We start from the raw sequence: 20,159 nt of genomic DNA, 5'->3' as shown, positions 1-20,159 counted from the left end.
TTCAGACACAAAGGGAAAGGTAAACAGATTGAACTCTTGAGGTTTCATTATATATTAAAAAAAAAAACGAATCGGCCTTTTATTTTTTTTTATTTTTTATTTGGAGAGAAACTGTAATACGTGAAGGAATTTTTTGGTGAAGGATATAAAGGAATAATTTTTATGATCATGTTTGAATGAAACCCGCTCATAAATATACTATGTTGACTCCTCCTAGATAAATGGGATGCTTTTTTTTATTTATTTTTTCTTGCACCACTGTGAACTCATTTTGACACAATTTGCAGGTCAATATGTATTCTGCTATGTTTTTGGTAAAAAAAAAAATCCCAATAAGAATAGAATTGGTTTGTTTAAAAGTTATAGCCGCTACAAACTATGGGATATTTTTCAGATTTATTTTTTTCACTACTAATAGCAAGCATTAGCGACTTATAGCAGGACTGCGACAAATCCAGACATTTTTGATACTTTTTTGGGGACCAGTGACACCAATACAGTGATCTGTGCTAAAAAAATATGCACTTTCACTGTATTAATGACACTGGCAGGGAAGGGGTTAACATCAAGGGCGATCAAAGGGTTAAATGTGTTCTAGGGAGTGCTTCATAACTGGGGTGGGGGGGGGGGGTGCTTGTACTGTGGGAAGACAGAGATCCAGCGTTCCTGCAGGAACGCTGCATCTCTGCCTTGCCTACTAAGAGAACAGTGATCTGCCTTGTTTACATGGGAAGACCGCCGCTCTGCCTCTGTCAAACGATCGACGGGTTCTGGCGGACATCACAGCCAGTCCAGTCACAGCAGGAGCTGATTGCCGGCGCAAGGTCCGGTTCACACTGATGCGAGTTCATAACGAATGTAATGCGCCAAACATAGGGTTGTCCCAATACCGATACTCGTATCGGGACCAATACCGAGCATTTGCACGAGTACTTGTGCTTGCACAAATGCTCCCATGCCTTAGCCAATACCTGCGGGCGGCACGTCGAGCTGGCAGGGAGTGCAGCATTCAGGGTGACCGGAGCCATCACATATGGTCACGGAAGTGACGCTCCGTGTTGACGTCAGAGACACCCATTTTGGTTTTCCCTGCACTCGGCCACAGTATGCCAGCAGCGGACATCTTGTTACACCCAGCCCATAGTTTGGGCTGGGTGTAACAAGATGGCGGCGGCTGCTGCTTTTATGCGACTGAGTGCAAGGGGTACCAGCATGGGCGCTGCAGGCAGCCTTCCCTAATGGCATTTTAGTGCCTGCCCATCAGTGACCATAAGTTCCCCCCAGCCGTCAGTGCCACCTGCCAGTGCCACTTAATCCTATCTGTGCTGCAGATCCGTGCCACCTAATCCTAAACTGTCACATGACATTTAAAAAATGTATCGGTAATCGTAGTCTAAATTTTGCAAAATCACATCTGAAGTCTCCCAAAAGCATGTAGGAAAATGTGTTATGATATGATGAAACCAAGGTTGAACTCTTTGGCCGCGATTCCAAAATGTTGAGTGCAGTTTACAACCTTTTCTAGAGAAATAATATCCTTAAAACCTGGGGACCTGTATTGTATTGTATTGTGTGATATTTGACTTTCTGTTTACTTATATATTTTTTTTATATTTCGCTTTTTGTTTGTTTTCCGGTTCTCGTGTCCTCGTGCTATCGTCGAGTTTTATGTAGCTGTTTTATGTTGGCTTGAAATCGCATGCCTGTGCACTCATGTTAAGTGAGGAAGGATATGTGGGTGACATCTGGCAGCCAGACATGGATATTGATTTTTGTAAGAACGAATATTTGGCTATTGAAATCCATCTGCCCAACTCCTCCTAGCTCCTGAGGAAACTAGCAGTGATTGGCTAGTGAAACGCGTCAGCACGCCGAACGGAGGACTGTTCGTTGGCTGCATGAGCGAAGCACGGTGATTGTTGCTGAACGGCGGCTTCCTGGAATCTGGTCGAAACCGCCAGTCTTTGTCGAAGGGCATCTCGTACATAGCAGGAGACTTTCCAGGTGATCGGATTCCGTTTATACACTGAGTGTGGCTCTAAGTCGGAACAGTGGGTAGAGGTGCATGGAAGTGGTGAACACACAGGAGTTGTGAGAGTATCCAACTATGAAACCGTGTTGGTGTTCTAATCCCCGTATTGCCTCCCCACTCTGCACCTGATGGAGAAGTCTCTATGCCATTACTGTATTGATTGACTTTATGCTAAAGTCAGTTTTTCAAGTATCGGCAACTCTGCTTTGCCAAGGTGGAATCTGTCTAATCAAATTCAATAAGGGACAGACTATCATCCCGTTGCTTGTGGACTGACTTTCTACACCCTATATTATTCTAGGACAGCGCTGCACCTACCAAGTTGCTCCACACCATTCACATCCATTTGTAGCCACCTGACTCCATTGGTTACCAGATGTCGTGTTTGCTATTACTCTGATCTCCTTGGATAGGAGCTCTACATACATTACTTCAGGGATCGACAAATCCCGGGCGCCAGGTTGCCATGGCGACTAGAAATAGTGTCCTGGCGACTTGGCTTGGAAGGTGGGCAATCTGGTGGTGAGCCGTTGGTATTACAAGTTATTACCACCAGATGTGAGCTGGCGCCATCTGGTGGTGGCCTTTGGTATTACAAGTTAAGCATTACAAGTTAAACAGCAATTCTAATGTCATTTTTCACTATTTTCACTGCCATCTTCTTCCCTCTAATTAGAACCCCCAAACATTATATATATTTTTTATCCTAACACCCTAGAGAATAAAATGGCGATCGTTGCAATACTTTCTGTCACGCCGTATTTGCGCAGCGGTCTTACAAGCGCTCTTTTTTTGGGAAAAAAATAAACTTTTTTAAATTAAAATAAGCCAACAGTAAAGTTATCCCCATTTTTTTTAATATTATGAAAGATAATGTTACGCCGAGTAAATTCATACCCAACATGTCACGCTTCAAAATTGCGTTTGAACACCGTTTACATATGCGGGCGCTGCTCACGTATGTGTTCGCTTCTGCTCGCAAGCTCGTCGGGACGGGTGCGTTTTCTGGCTCCTAACTTTTTTAGCTGGCTCCTAGATTCCAAGCAAATTTGTCAACCCCTGCATTACTTGTCCTTCTGTAGCTAACTAGTGATCAGTGTGTGTGCCTGTATGTGGGTCTTGCACGTGTGATGCAGGCGCAGCTGCGAACTTCCCCCTTTCAATAATGACAACGTTGTCTTCTTTTTAAACTTGTCTGAGTTATTCAATCAGTCGCTTTTCATTATATCGTTGTGAGTATTTTTTTTCTATTCAATAAATCAATTAAATCAATCGCAGTGTCCTGTGTTTGGCCCACTTGTGAGAACTTTCTTCCCTTTTTTTGTACACAATTCCAAAAGATGTTTGGCGCAAAAACACTACCAAAATAACACTATACCGACAGTGAAGCATGGTGGTGGCAGCATCATGCTTTGGGGCTGTTTTTCCAAGTACCAGTCCATATGGGCACAAAACCTTCAGGCTTCTGCTAGAAAGCTGGACATGAAGAGGAACTTCATCTTTCAGCATGACCCAAAGCATACATCCAAATCAACAAAGGAATGGCTTCACCAGTAGTCGTCCTTCTCTGCAATTTTGACCATATACAGTTCTTCATTAAGATCTGACCTTGCCTTGGGGAACTCAAAGACCTAAAAGCGGATGAACACAATCTGACCAGTTTGATGTAATGGCGATGGACGAGGCCATGCACCATCAAATCTTGGGTGAGAACCTCCTTCCCTCAGCCAGGGCATTGAAAATGGGTCATGGATGGCTATTTCAGCATGACAATGAACAAAAACACATGGCCAAGGCAACAAAGGAGTGGCTCAAGAAGAAGCACATTGGGGTCCTGGAGTGCCCTAGCCAGTCTCCAGACTTTAATCCCACAGAAAATATGTGGAGGGAGCTGAAGTGCCAAACGTTGGGCTCAAAACTTTAATGACTTGGAGAGGATCTACAACGAGGAGTGGGACAAAATCCCTCCTGAGATGTGTGCAAACCTGGTGATCAACAACAAGAAACGCCCAACCTCAGTACTTGATGGCAAAACCCTTGTTGGCAATAACAAAGCCATGTTTTGCAAAGGGGGGTCAAATACTTATTTCACTCAATAAATGCAAATCAATTTATAACTTTTTTTGAAATGCATTTTTCAGGACTTTTTTGTTATTCATTCTTCACTGTTGAAATAAACCTACCATTTAAAATTATAGACTGATCATTTTCTTTGTCAGTGGGCAAATGTACAAAATCAGCAGGGGAGCAAATACTTTTTTTCCCCCACTGTACCAAGTAAAAGATGTTATTTTCAAAGTATAGCAACTCCAAATTCTTAAAGGCATATAGACAAAGATTAGCACATATCGACCCAGATTCACATACCTCGGCGCATCTTTATGCGGGCGTAGCATATCGAATATATGCTACGCCGATGCTGCGGCGAGCACAGTATTCACAAAGCACTTGCTCCCAACGTTGCGCCGGCGTAACGTAAATTGGTAGGCGTAAGCCGGCCTAATTCAAAGTAGGTGGAAGTGGGCGTGATCCATTTAAATGAACCGTGACCCCATGCAAATGATGGGCCGAACGGCGCATGTGCCGTCCCGTGGACGCTTCCCAATGCGCATGCTCAGAATCACGTCGGAACGAACGCCTAAGATACGTCGAATCGCGGCCTACGACGTGAACGTAACCTACGCCTAGCCCTATTCACGTACTACTACGTAAAAGGCGTAAAATACGACGGCAGTTCCCAGGTCCATACCTTTGCTTGAGTTGCGCCTTATAGATGGGGAATAACTATACGTCGGACTTGAGCCTTATGCAAACCGCGTATATTATGCACTGGGCGCAACTACGTTCGTGAATCGGCGTACCTCACTCATTTGCATATTCTAATCGTAAATCAATAGGAGCGTCCCTTGCGGCCAGCGTAAATATGCGCCCAAGATACGACGGCGTAGGAAACTTACGTCGGTCGGAAGAAGCCTATTTTCAGGCGTATCTAGTTCTGTGGGCACAGCGCACAGATACGACGGCGCACATTTACACTTACGCGGCGTATCTCTAGATGTAAGTGTTGCGTGAATCCGGGTCATCGTTTATAACCCTGTTAAAACTACATCAACATGTTCACTGCACAGAAAAAAAAATGCCATGGGCAACAGTTCTTTCATCAGATGGGTTGAGAAATGAGATCTGTAATACTGTAAAGCCACCCCAGGAATTGCGCGCACACACATGACGACAGCTGAAAGTTATAAAATCACAAAAGAAAGGCTAGAAATGATTACATAAAAGCGGGGAATCTTATATCTCAGATTAGAAAGTAGGCGTCTCCATAATAGATGTATAATGCCTATTGTGCCAGCGGATTTCTGATTACAGCAAGAAAACGGGTCCATCAAGATCTGTAAAAGACTGAGACAAAACAAAACTACAATTGACAAAAAAAATGTGAAATGGAATATTCCCAAAGAATTTCAGTATTATTATTGAGTTCATCTGAATCTAGTCCCACACTCTTGCATAATAGTACACAAGTAGTTATGACCATATTCTGGATGGGATGCCAATGTTCTGGAAAACAATGAACCTCTGTATTACAGCAACAAGATATTGTGCGTGTGATATCGTCCCATGCTGCGTGTAACAAAATACGACCATGCCTGCAAAAAGCTCAATATGCAATGACTATACATTCCTAAATACAAGATGAGTCGCCTATCTCCATAGTAAATACTGGACATGCTTTCTAACACCCAATCAATGTTGTCTTTCCAAAGCAGCCGAACAGCCAATTTCTGGTCTGTAGGAAGTCATCAATCCTAACCAACTTGCTAATAAGGGTCAAGGCTTACACTGGTGAAGCAGGTTAGAAAACCTGCTCTGTTTTAGCCAATTGCTAAATCCTGTCTGAAATTTGAGCTCTGGGTAGCCCTGTACCACCCAACTTGACAAATGGTCATTTAAAAGACAACTGAGCCAGTTGGAAAATTATTGGCAGAACAGTGACTGCCTCCTATCAGGATCCGTTGGTTACTTTGGTTGCATCAACTGTCATGCCTCGTACACACAACCAGGGGCGTTGCTAGGTGGCAAAAAGACCAGGGGCTTCAGCCCGAAGCCAAGCCGCCACCTGGGGGGGGGGGGGGTTGTAGCGGGGTCGGTGGGTGACCTACCTGACACATAACCTGACCTAAGTGAGTGTGTGTGTGTCAGTACACACTGACATAACCTGCATACACTGACCAGTGACCTGACTCCACTACACTGACCTGTGACCTGACTCCACTACAGTGACCTGTGACCTGACTCCACTACACTGACCTGTGACCTGACTCCACTACACTGACCTGTGACCTGACTCCACTACACTGACCTGTGACCTGACTCCACTACACTGACCTGTGACCTGACTACACTACACTGACCTGTGACCTGACTACACTACACTGACCTGTGACCAGACTCCACTACACTGACCTGTGACCTGACTCCACTACAGTGACCTGACTCCACTACAGTGACCTGACTCCACTACACTGACCAGTGACCTGACTCCACTACACTGACCAGTGACCTGACTCCACTACACTGACCAGTGACCTGACTCCACTACACTGACCAGTGACCTGACTCCACTACACTGACCTGTGACCAGACTCCACTACACTGACCAGTGACCTGACTCCACTACACTGACCAGTGACCTGACTCCACTACACTGACCAGTGACCTGACTCCACTACACTGACCAGTGACCTGACTCCACTACACTGACCAGTGACCTGACTCCACTACACTGACCAGTGACCTGACTCCACTACACTGACCAGTGACCTGACTCCACTACACTGACCTGACTCCACTACACTGACCTGACTCCACTACACTGACCAGTGACCTGACTCCACTACACTGACCAGTGACCTGACTCCACTACACTGACCAGTGACCTGACTCCACTACACTGACCAGTGACCTGACTCCACTACACTGACCAGTGACCTGACTCCACTACACTGACCAGTGACCTGACTCCACTACACTGACCAGTGACCTGACTCCACTACACTGACCAGTGACCTGACTCCACTACACTGACCAGTGACCTGACTCCACTACACTGACCAGTGACCTGACTCCACTACACTGACCAGTGACCTGACTCCACTACACTGACCAGTGACCTGACTCCACTACACTGACCTGTGACCTGACTCCACTACACTGACCAGTGACCTGACTCCACTACACTGACCAGTGACCTGACTCCACTACACTGACCTGTGACCAGACTCCACTACACTGACCTGTGACCAGACTCCACTACACTGACCTGTGACCTGACTCCACTACAGTGACCAGTGACCTGACTCCACTACAGTGACCTGACTCCACTACACTGACCTGTGACCTGACTACACTGACCTGTGACCAGACTCCACTACACTGACCTGTGACCAGACTCCACTACACTGACCTGTGACCTGACTCCACTACAGTGACCTGACTCCACTACAGTGACCTGACTCCACTACACTGACCAGTGACCTGACTCCACTACACTGACCAGTGACCTGACTCCACTACACTGACCAGTGACCTGACTCCACTACACTGACCAGTGACCTGACTCCACTACACTGACCAGTGACCTGACTCCACTACACTGACCAGTGACCTGACTCCACTACACTGACCAGTGACCTGACTCCACTACACTGACCAGTGACCTGACTCCACTACACTGACCAGTGACCTGACTCCACTACACTGACCAGTGACCTGACTCCACTACACTGACCAGTGACCTGACTCCACTACACTGACCTGTGACCTGACTCCACTACACTGACCAGTGACCTGACTCCACTACACTGACCAGTGACCTGACTCCACTACACTGACCAGTGACCTGACTCCACTACACTGACCAGTGACCTGACTCCACTACACTGACCAGTGACCTGACTCCACTACACTGACCAGTGACCTGACTCCACTACACTGACCTGACTCCACTACACTGACCAGTGACCTACTCCACTACACTGACCTGACTCCACTACACTGACCAGTGACCTGACTCCACTACACTGACCAGTGACCTGACTCCACTACACTGACCAGTGACCTGACTCCACTACACTGACCTGTGACCTGACTCCACTACACTGACCAGTGACCTGACTCCACTACACTGACCAGTGACCTGACTCCACTACACTGACCAGTGACCTGACTCCACTACACTGACCTGTGACCTGACTCCACTACACTGACCTGTGACCTGACTCCACTACACTGACCAGTGACCTGACTCCACTACACTGACCTGTGACCTGACTCCACTACACTGACCAGTGACCTGACTCCACTACACTGACCAGTGACCTGACTCCACTACACTGACCAGTGACCTGACTCCACTACACTGACCAGTGACCTGACTCCACTACACTGACCAGTGACCTGACTCCACTACACTGACCAGTGACCTGACTCCACTACACTGACCAGTGACCTGACTCCACTACACTGACCTGTGACCTGACTCCACTACACTGACCTGACTCCACTACACTGACCAGTGACCTACTCCACTACACTGACCTGACTCCACTACACTGACCAGTGACCTGACTCCACTACACTGACCAGTGACCTGACTCCACTACACTGACCAGTGACCTGACTCCACTACACTGACCTGTGACCTGACTCCACTACACTGACCAGTGACCTGACTCCACTACACTGACCTGTGACCTGACTCCACTACACTGACCAGTGACCTGACTCCACTACACTGACCTGTGACCTGACTCCACTACACTGACCAGTGACCTGACTCCACTACACTGACCAGTGACCTGACTCCACTACACTGACCTGACTCCACTACACTGACCAGTGACCTGACTCCACTACACTGACCTGACTCCACTACACTGACCAGTGACCTGACTCCACTACACTGACCAGTGACCTGACTCCACTACACTGACCTGAGACCTGACTCCACTACACTGACCTGTGACCTGACTCCACTACACTGACCTGAGACCTGACTCCACTCCACTGACCTGTGACCTGACTCCACTGACCTGTGACCTGACTCCACTGACCTGTGACCTGACTCCACTACACTGACCTGTGACCTGACTCCACTACACTGACCTGCATACACAATCACTGGGTGACCTACCTCGTGGTACAGATGCAGCCAGGACTCGAGAAGGTTCGGGAGCCGAGGAGGAAAGGAGAGCCGATCAGCGATGAGGCGAGCTGGGATGTGGGGTGCAGGCAGCGCTGTCAGGACCCGAGGAGGAGAGCCTCATCATGGCCATGGCGCGCCGGGCGGCATTGTAATTGCCGCCTTCTGAGCTTGCAGGCAGCGCCTATGGGTCCGGCCATGCGTGACGTGACGCGTCATCACGTCCCGGCTGTGGATTTGTCCACTGTGATGTCCATCATAACAGCACAGCGTGCCTATGATGGACATCTCACACTGGCCAATCCTGGGATCGCGGGCGGGACCGTGATGTCGATGGATGCGTCCGTCGCACTCGCATAGCACAGACAGTGACAAGCAGCACTGTCTGCACTTACAGTTTTCCGTGGCCCGCCGATTCGGGGCTAATAATGTTACATTAAACGGCCGAGACTCGGGGCTTTTCGGGGTACCATTCGGGGCTTCAGCCTACCAAGCCCCGCCCTAACGACGCCCCTGCACACAACCAGTTTTCCCGTCGGGAATACTGCTATGACAGCTTTTGGCCGGGAACACAGGCCGTGTGTATGCTCCATGGTAGTTTTCACGAAAACCGCCGGGAATCACGGCAGGAAAAAATGAGAGCATGTTATCATTTTTTATTTATTTTTTCCTGCCGTGATTCCCGGCGGTCTCTTTCCTGGCAGTTTCCCTATGGGAAACACTGCAGTGGAACATACACATGTCCCGGGATTCCCGGCCAATGCTCCAGGATGGAAAACCTCTGGTGTGTACACAGGGAAAGTGACCGAGCAGGTTCTCGGTTTTCCCCCCTGGATTCCCGGTGGACTTTTTACCGATGGGAAGCCTGATCATGTGTACGGGGCATTGGAATACATCCACCTCCAGGAGAGAATCCTCCATACGTCATAAAAATGGGCTGAATTTATTCGCCAGATAATTTTGATACACGAGTTCTCTTGTCATGGTGCTTTTTCATGGATACCAAGAAAATAACATACATGAAGTCTACCTTCGAAGCGCTGTGGTCCTCCCCTCTCCTTCCATTAGTCCCCACTCTCCCCCCCCCCCTTTTTATTTTTTATTTTATCCTATTTTGTTTTTTTCAAGAACCCCTACCGATCTTAACTCACTTTTTATATATTACAGTATATGTTTTTACTATATGATCAAAATTAGAGTTTTGGTCTGAATAGAGTAAATCTTCAAATCAATTGACCCATGATATCCTTAGTTTTTAGAAGAACCAAACTTTTCAACTATTAATTGTATATAAATTTGACTCTTATGGTTATACTATCTCTCAATATTACATGGTGTACTATTCGCTCTCTTCTCTTATTTCTATGGTGCAAACTAAACCCTATTCTATATTGAATTCTTCCACATAGACAGCAAATATACTACAATACTTATATTTGTATTGCTCTGTATCACATTATTGTATTTTTATTTTTTGTCAACATCAGATGTACTGTACTGTAAGGCCGCGTACACACGGTCGGACAAAACCGATGAGAATGGACCGATGTTCAGTTTCATCGGTCCAAACCGACCGTGTGTATAGCCCATCGGTCTGTTGTTCTTCGGTCCAAAATTTTAAAACCTGCTTTAAAATCGAACCGATGGCCCGATCGGTCCAAACCGATGGTTAGTACAGAAAGCATCGGTTCAAAACCCACGCATGCTCAGAATCAAGTCGACGCATGCTTGGAAGCATTGAACTTTGTTTTATTCAGCACGTTGTGTGTTTTACGTCACCGCTTTCTGACCCGATCGGTTTTTGGAACGATGGTGTGTACGCACATCAGACCATCAGGCCACTTAAGCGGTGAACCGATGGAAATGACCCGTCGGACCAGTCTCATCAGTTTGGAACGACCGTGTGTACGCGGCCTTACTGTTAGTTTTTATTTTTAGAATAAATAAACAAATTTAAATGGGCTGAACAGGATGACTCTATACATGTATGGCTAACAGTTGGCATTTATTTATTTATTTTATTCTGCAACTAACTTAATGAAGGGGAACTGGTAAGCCTCCAAAATGTTGGCTACTCTTGTGACTCTCACTTTGGCAAATTAAAATTAAAGTATAAGTTGGTTGGCATTCTCACTTGACTTTTTTTTTTTTTTTAATTATTATTTTTTTATAACATTGAAATCTGTCTTTTCTTTTTTTCTTTTTTTTTTTTTGCACTCATTTTGACTACTTTTGTAATGTGTTTTTTTATTTTATTTTTTCAGAAATATATTTTCCAGAAGAAAAAGCATCCAGACGGAAAAAACAAACGACCTTGGCTGGAAGATTTTTGGTAAAGTCCCTCCTCGTGACACCCAGCAGAGCAATCCAAGCAAAGTACAAAAGGTATTGTCTGTCTGCATTTCTACCTTCTTCCTTTTTTTTTTTTTTTTTTTCGGGACTTTCCTCATTGGAGAAAGTCCCATAATCACTGTTTACCTGCTTGTGTCAGGACTATGCAAAAACCTGAGATGTGTTATTGATGTTTCTAAGTAATGTACAAATCTACAGATTGGTTGAAGCAAAATGATGCAATAATGTACAAAGTTCAGTTGGTCATGGACATAAGACCATTCGTAAGACATGAAAATATTTGCAAAACAAAGGAGTATAATTTCATAAAGCAACAATTTTCTCCTACATAGAGACGGATCTAAACCCAAAATGTTCATATTTTGCAGCCTGCCAATCCTTAGATGCGATGGCTGCATTCCTTTTCTTCATTTAACCACTTGCTTACTGGGCACATAAACCCCCTTCGTTCCCAGGCGAAATCTCAGCGTCCGGCACTGCGTCGCTTTAACTGACAATTGCGCGGTCGTGCGACGTGGCTCCCAAACAAAATTGGCGTCCTTTTTTCCCCACAAATAGAGCTTTCTTTTGGTGGTATTTGATCACCTCTGCGTTTTTTATTTTTTGCGCTATAAACAAAAAAAGAGCAACAATTTAAAAAAAATATATATTTTTTTTACTTGTTGCTATAATAATTATCCCAATTTTTTTTTTAAAAAACTATTTTTTTTCTCAGTTAAGGCCGATACGTATTTTTCGACGTATTTTTGTAAAAAAAAAAAACAGGGGAACAGAATTATGATTTTTTTTTTATTATTTTTTTTTTTTACTAGTAATGGCGGCGATCTGCGATTTTTATTGGGACTGGGATATTGTGGCGGACGTATCGGACACTTTTGACACAAATTTGGCGCCATTCACATTTATACAGCGATCAGTGCTATAAAAATGCACAAATTACTGTATAAATGTGACTGGCAGTGAAGGGGTTAACACTAGGGGGTGAGGAAGGGGTTAACTGTGTATCCTGGGTGTGTTCTAACTGTGTGGGGGGAGGGGGGTGACTGGGGGAGGGGACCGATGCTGTGTCTCTATGTACAAGAGACACAGATCGGTCTCCTCTCCTCTGACAGCACGTGGAGCTCTGTGTTTACACACAGAGCTCCACGTCCCTGCTGTCACCTGCCGTGTCACCGACGATCGCGTGTACCCGGCGGACATCGCGGCCGCCAGGTACACGCATCGGGTCTTCGGCGATGCGTCGGGACAGTTTTTACCCGCCGCACGCCACCCAGTGGCGCGCGCGGGTAATGCACATAAAAGGCCGTTTTTAAACGGCCACTTGGCACTTGAGAGCCGCGCTGCGGACGTATTTCGTCTATAGCGCGGATCTCAAGTGGTTAAGTATTTTTCCAAACTCCTCTTCTCCTTGTAATCTGCCCAGGGACAGCCTTCATTTCCTAGGGTGGCTATGCTGACTCCTGCACTGCAACTATGGAGGAGCAAATGTAGCCACTCTGACAGCAGCATTGTCTCTACCAGGGGCGGACTGACCATTGAGTCACTCGGGCACTGCCCCGAGGGCCCCATGTCACCAGGGGGCCCCATCAGGGTTGCCAGGCTCAGTAAAACCAGGGACAGTATGTAAAAATCTTTTTTTTTTTTTTTTTTTTTTTTTTACATCTGTCCCTGATTATGTCCGAAACTGACATGCTTTTGATGTGAAAATCCAGAGATTTTAGCTGCCCCGCCTCTGCACTGCCTCCTGGCATGGTGGCCATCTGTAAGCCCGGGGGCCCCATAATCTTCTATTGCCCAGGGGCCCCATGAGTTGTCAGTCCACCCCTGGTCTCTACATGAGGACAGATTAGTGTTTAGAATATTGGTGGATGAGGCCTTGTTTAAACTCGCGGTTGGGGTGGTAAAAACACACTGAGCTGGATCGGAGTCTACATTTTTGCCTTTCTTTTTCAATTAATCTCTTCTGATGGGAATAATCGGTCAATGTGCCACACACAGGGAGTAGATTTTAGTTCATGGTTAAAATGGATCTACAGCTTTTATTGAAGATTAAATGGTGCACTTGGACCAAGCTGGTCCAAATGAACAATTTACTTCACTAAAATGTAGTGGCGCTCAGCACATTCTGTCCCATACAGTATACAGCGCTGTGCTCTGGGAGTGGGATGGGGACTTCCATTCCCAAACCTGGAACAAAATTGAGCCAGGCTGAGCGCTACTCGGCCCTTCATGGGGAGATTTGGGTTGTTTGTTCTGAATTAATATAAAGCTTCCTCTGGTTGAGGTGGGCAGATGACGTCTACCAATACCTCAACCTTCTGTTGATGGCCTAAAACATGGCAACCAATCTTATTGCACTCTGACCATATGCTAAATGAAATTTCAGTGCTTTATGCTCTTATTAAATAAGACGGTTATGATTACTAAAGTATTTTTCAACTTAAATTATTATTATTATTTTTTTTTTTTATGTAGCATGGAGGTTTACCTGCTTCTCCAGAGCTGTACACTTGCCAATAAAAGTGAATGGCTTTATGCCCTGTTCTCGCCAGTACTTATGTAAACACTGTTGCTCCAGAACATGGAAGTGGCACATTCAGGAATTTTATAGCATACGGTTAACTGCATCATACAATGGGCTAGATTCAGGTAGCTGCGCTTGATGTTACGGCGGCGCAGCGTATCGTATTTACGCTACGCCGCCGCAACTTACAGGAGCAAGTGCAGTATTCACAAAGCACTTGCTCCGTAAGTTGCGGCAGCGTAGCGTAAATGGGGCCGGCGTAAGCCCGCGTAATTCAAATGTGGAAGGGGGGGGGCGTGTTTTATGTTAATGTGTGATGACCTGACGTGATTGACGTTTTTTACGAACGGCGCATGCGCCGTCCGTGTACATATCCCAGTGTGCATTGCTCCCAGGTACGCCGCAACGACGTATTGGTTTCGACGTGAACGTAAATTACATCCAGCCCTATTCGCGAACGACTTGCGCAAACGACGTAAACCATTCAAAAATCGAAGCGGGAACGACGTCCATACTTAACATTGCGTGCGCCTCATAGAAGCAGGAGCAACGTTGCACCGAAAAAGCCTTATGCAAACAACGTAAAAAACTACCGCCGGGCACATGTACGTTTTGTGAATCGGCGTAACTAGGTAATTTGCGTACTTTACGCCGAAAACGACGGAAGCGCCACCTAGCGGCCAGCGTGAGATTGCACCCTAAGATACAACGGTGTAAGAGACTTGCGCCAGTCGGATCTTAGGCTAATGTCAGCGTATCTTGCTTTCTGAATACAGAAAGAAGATACGCCAGCGCAGATTTGAATTTACGCGGCGTATCTATGGATACGCCGGCGTAAATCATTGCTGAATCTAGCCCAATATTTAATTGTTTTCTGCGATCAGATTGGAAAATATTTCTGAAGACCTTCAGAACCATATTTGATCTGTCCGTGTATGTGTAGCCTAAATTCTAACCTCGACTCCATAGTAGTGTGGCTAACTATGCTGACTTTTAGTTTTGGTACTTTGTCTAATCCAAAGATAAAAATCTGTTTGTTTTTATATAATCACTTGTTCTGTTTTGGTTCCTAGTTTGTTTTGTTTTAGTGCTGTCGACTTTGCTAGAACATTCAATGCCACACGAGGTCAAAAAAATGTGCTTGCCTTCTTAGCATTTGGGACGCCTGCCTTTACATGAACTTTAATGGCATCCCAGTCTTATCCGTAGGGTTCAATATTGTGTTGTCCTACCCGTTGCAGCTATAACAGCTTCAACTCTTCTGGGAAGGCTGTCCATAAGGGTTAGGAGTGTCTGTGGGAATGTTTGACCCTTCTTTCCAAAGTGCATTTGTGAGGTCAGGCACTGATATTGGACGAGAAGGCCTGGCTCGCAGTCTCTGCTCCAATTCATCCCAAAGGTGTTCTATCAGGTTGAGGTCAGGACTTTGTGCAGACCTGTCAAGTTCCTCCACCCCCAACTCACTCATCCATGTCTTTTTATGGACCTTACTTTGTGCACTGGTGCAGTCATGTTGGAAACGGAAGGGGCCATCCCCAAACTGTTTCCACAAAGTTGGGGAGCAAGGAATTGACCAAAATCTCTTGGTATGCTGCCGACTTAAAGTGGTTGTAAAGCTTTGTTTTTCCTCATTTATTTATTTATTTATTTTTTTTTTTTAAAACAATCATACTTTCCTCCATTGTGCAGCTCATTTTGCACAGAGTGGCCCCGATGATCCTCAACTTCTGGGGTCCCCTGGCGGCTCTCGCGGCTCCTCCCTGCAATAAATAACCCCCCCTAGGAGAAGAGCTCTCCAAGGCGTGCTCCCGAGTCATTCATTTAGCATCCATGGACGTCGAATGTATGACTCGGCCCCGACGTCTGCGTCATTGGATTTGATTGACAGCAGCGGGAGCCAATGGCTGCACTGCTATTGATCTATACAATCAAGAGCAGCGAACCCCAGGAAGAGGAAGAGCACGTCTCCGATGGGAGAAGTTCCTGGGCTCAGGTACGTTAAAGGGGGGGGGGGGTGGTCACTAGAAGCTTTTTTACCTTTAATGCATCCTAAAAATCACAAGGGTTTACAACCCATTTAAAGAGCTCCCTTCACTGGAACTAAGAGGCGAAAGCCCAGCCCCTGAAAAAACAACATAATCCCCCCTCCACCAAATGATTTGGACCAGCATGGCAAGGGATCAAAAGATGTAAAACAAAGTACCCTCGGCATCTCTACATCTCCAACAGATACAAGAAGTGTGTAGATAAATTTTACCCAAGACACAAGCAGTGGAGAAAAGGAATCCAGCCGTACAATTAGAACGTGGTTTGAAAGAGACTGGGTGTTGCAACATACCTTTGTCAGAGCAGTTCTGCTCGAAGGGTGTGAGGGGAATGTGAACGGCCCGAGGAGCAAGTAGGACCGACTGCAGCAATTGCCACGCATCCAGAGAAGGGTCTAGGGGTTGTTCTGATGTCTTAACATGAATTTGGCAAAGTCTTTTTTGAGGTGAAATATTGTTTCCTGCATGAAATTGAGGGGAAAGGCAGGATTTCACACAGTCGGGGTCATGAGTGCTGGCCCAGCACCAGGCAGAGTAATACAGGCTGTGGAAGAGGCAACCTTCAAAGAGGGCCAGTAATGGGAAAAAAAAAATGTTCCTGGACTGCCGCACTCTGATAGGCGATTTATTGAAACAAAATGAACAAAGGATAAAATCCAAAGCTGTATAACATCCAAAAATTCATGCAACACTGCAATCAATGGTAGAAAGTGGACATAGGGGACAAAAAGCTAACATGTTTCACATCATGGATGGATGCTTGGTCTGCACCTGTCAGTACTACAGGGCGGGAGCACAGCAAAGGGCTTGGAGCGGTACTCTTTTCCAGGGCCAGTAATGGAGTTGGAGATTGGTAATTTAATACCCTTCCGCGCTAGCCACCAAACACAAGACAAGGGGATATGGTTTACCTGTTCTAATTTTAGCCACTGTTTGTGGGTTAAGTTCCTGCATCATTCAAAGATCCTAACAAGTATTTTTACTGGATTCAGAAAACCCAATGCTCTGGTATATTTCCAAGAGATCTTGGAAATGACGAGGGTATCACAAATGGAAGTGTTTGGGGAAAAAAAGAGTATCTGCTATTCATTTTCAGAATTGGATTTCTGCCAAACCAAGAGTTATGAGGTTTTACTCAAAGTATGAAGATTCTGCTTGCTACTCTGCCAGACCTAAATGCTGCTTGGTCTGGGTAAGTGATCAATTGCAACAACGGCGGTAATCTGTTGGCCAGGATTTTGGTGAAAACGTTAAAGACGGCATTTCTGCTTTTTTTCTTTTGCAAGTCTGCGCCTGATCCCGTCTGCATATCCGCATCATCCATTTACAGATCTATTCAGAGATCTGTGAATAAAAGACTACAAGTCTGCCCCTATGGCGGAGGGAATTGAAGATTTCAGAGGAGCACAAGTGTAGTAACGTCACCATACTTGTACTCAGGGCTTTTTTTCTGGGGGAACTTGGGGGAACTCAGTTCCACCACCTCTGGCTCAGACCCTTTGGTGCCTGCTCACTACAATCACTTGTAAACACAGAAGTCTGGTTACTGTGTTTACAAGTGACAGCTCTGCACTCTGTGTGTAACCCCCCTGAACTCTGCACTCTGTATGTAATGTAATCCTGGTATTTAATGCCCCTTTAAGACCCTTTTACTGTTTTTGAAATCTGAACAGGGTCGTGGTTGAGTTCCTGCACCTTTTTTCTGAGAAAAAAAGCTCTGCTTGTACTCCATTGATTATTTCGTCCAGCCCCATCATGCCATAGATAGAGGTATGGACCTGGAGCTGGGGTACAGCCTGCGGAAGCCTCCGCTTTGCACCTGTGAAACACTAATTGCAGTTGTAATGCTCTGCAGACGTCAGTGCAGAAATCAAATATATGCACATTTTTAATCTTCTAATTTTTTTCCCCCAAAAGGTAGAATGATTTTTTTTTTTTTTACATGTTTTTCAGATTTTTTATTTTATTTTATTTTTTTTTGAGAATTTCTCAGCAGGCTCACCTGGCCGGTCCTGGAAGGGTTGGTAGAAACTTCCCCTTGGGTGAGACCAGTATTGAGCAGCCTAATTATTACAGTTGACACTCCTATAAACTGCATTGCTTGTACATAGTGAGCTGTTTTAGTGACATTCTTTTTTGCTACTTAGTAAATGTCGTCATATTGGCTTGCCTGTAGGCTCTGTGCACTGATCTGACTGATCTTTTTTTGTATTAATGTTGCAACCAAGGGTTCTACTCAATTGTGCCCAAAATGTTGCATACCCTGGCAGAAATGTGAAATTTTGGCATGGAAAGTATATAAAAAAAAAAAAGTATTTAAAAGCGAAGTATGTTTTTTATTTTATTTGTAATTTTTCCATGACCACACTTGCCTAGGTGGATGCAGCATCAGACCAATGCTGCATCAGTCCCCCACCGCCTCTTCACTGAGAGCCGACCCACCGAGCACCGCCGATGGCTCAGTTCTCTCAGCGCCCCAAGTGGAGAGCTGCTGACTGCTCTGCTCCTCCACACTCATTAAAGTGGTGAGCCGAGTTCACGCCAAAGAGCTTAATTTTGGTCCCATCTGACCACAAAACATTCTCCCAATCTTTCTCTGAATCATTTAATCGTTCATTCGCAAAGTTCAGATGGGCCTGTACATGGGCCTTCATGAGGAGGGGGACCTTGCGGGCGTGGCAGGATTTCAATCCATGGCGGTGTATTGTGTTACCAATGGTTTATTTAGTGACTGTGGTCCCAACTGCCTTGAGATCATTCACAAGCTCCTCCCGTGTAGTTCTGGGCTGATCATCCTTGCCCCATGAGGCAAAATCTTGCATGGCGCTCCAGATTGATGACCATTTGATGGTTATTTTGTATTTCTTCCATTTCCAAATAACACCAACATTTGTCTCCTCCTTCCCTCCAAGCTTCTTGCTGATGGTCTTGTTGCCCGTTCCAACCTTGTGCAGTTCTACAATATTGTCCCTGACGTCATTTGACAGCTCTTTGGTCTTGCCCATGATGGTGGGTTTTGGCCCGTACACACGATCCGAATATCGGACAAAAACGGTCGTCCGAGGAAGAATCGTACGATTTTCGGATCGTGTGTACACTACTTTCGAGAGCCGATCACGACAGTTCATCTGATATTCGATCGGACAAGCACGAAAATTTTCCTCGTACGATTTTCGTTTAGTCAGTATAGTTGTCGTCCGAAAATACAATACAAATACATTACAACACATGACCTCACTTCCGATTTTTTTTCTTTCTGTCGTACGAGAATTTTCATGACTTTAATAACCCATTTCATTTTACTTGCAACTATTAAGCGGAAAAAGTCGTACGATCCGTCGTCCGATATTCGGATCGTGTGTACGGGCCATTTGAATGGAAGGAAGATTCTGTGGACAGGTGTCTTTTTTTATACACATAACGAGGAGTTGTTGTTGGGGACACCTTCTTAAATTTACAGGACTAATCTGTGTACCACATGAGCACATACTGTAGCCTGTCTGTGGGAACCAGAATTATTGTTGGTTGGGGATCAAATACTTATTTTAATTGCTGAACTGCAACTCAATTTATAACCTTTTTATACCATGTGTTTTTTTTCTGGATTTTTTTCGTTGATATTCTGTCTCTATACTTCAAAATGCATCCATGATAAGAATCGTAGACCCGTTATTTCTTTGTATGTGGGGAAACTTACAAAATCTGCAGGGAATCAAACTATTTTCCCCACTGTATCTATTGCTGGGCCCATAGTGGTACTGTTGCCTGCTATAGATAAAGTTCTATTTTTGCTGCGAAGCACGTAGATCTAAATACACAGTTACCAAAAGTTACTGTGAAAGCAATCAGCGCAATCAAATCCTAAATAACAATTAATGTGGCAGTGAATAAAAATGGCTGCTATCGCTGTGTTTTCACTCCTTTATGCATAAATAGACAGTGCTACGCTACTAAAAATACGATGTGCATAAACAATACAATGAAGACTTGAACTAAAAA

General features: G+C 45.4%; 1 protein-coding gene across 2 annotated transcripts in view; it reads left to right on the top strand.

Moving 5' to 3' along the window:
- The window catches only part of TBC1D14 (TBC1 domain family member 14), a 174,592-nt gene that overhangs the window by 88,211 nt on the left and 66,222 nt on the right, over positions 1 to 20,159 (top strand). For both annotated transcript variants that reach the window (XM_040335387.1, XM_040335388.1), the window contains one exon: positions 11,504 to 11,624. In XM_040335387.1, coding sequence (XP_040191321.1) covers positions 11,504 to 11,624 — 121 coding nt within the window. The remainder of the gene's footprint in view (positions 1 to 11,503; positions 11,625 to 20,159) is intronic.

Source organism: Rana temporaria, chromosome 1 (genome assembly GCF_905171775.1).
Source record: "Rana temporaria chromosome 1, aRanTem1.1, whole genome shotgun sequence".
In the NCBI taxonomy this organism is placed as follows: domain Eukaryota; kingdom Metazoa; phylum Chordata; class Amphibia; order Anura; family Ranidae; genus Rana; species Rana temporaria.
Note: the sequence above shows the minus strand (reverse complement) of the source record. Positions and strands in the feature narration are given on the sequence as shown.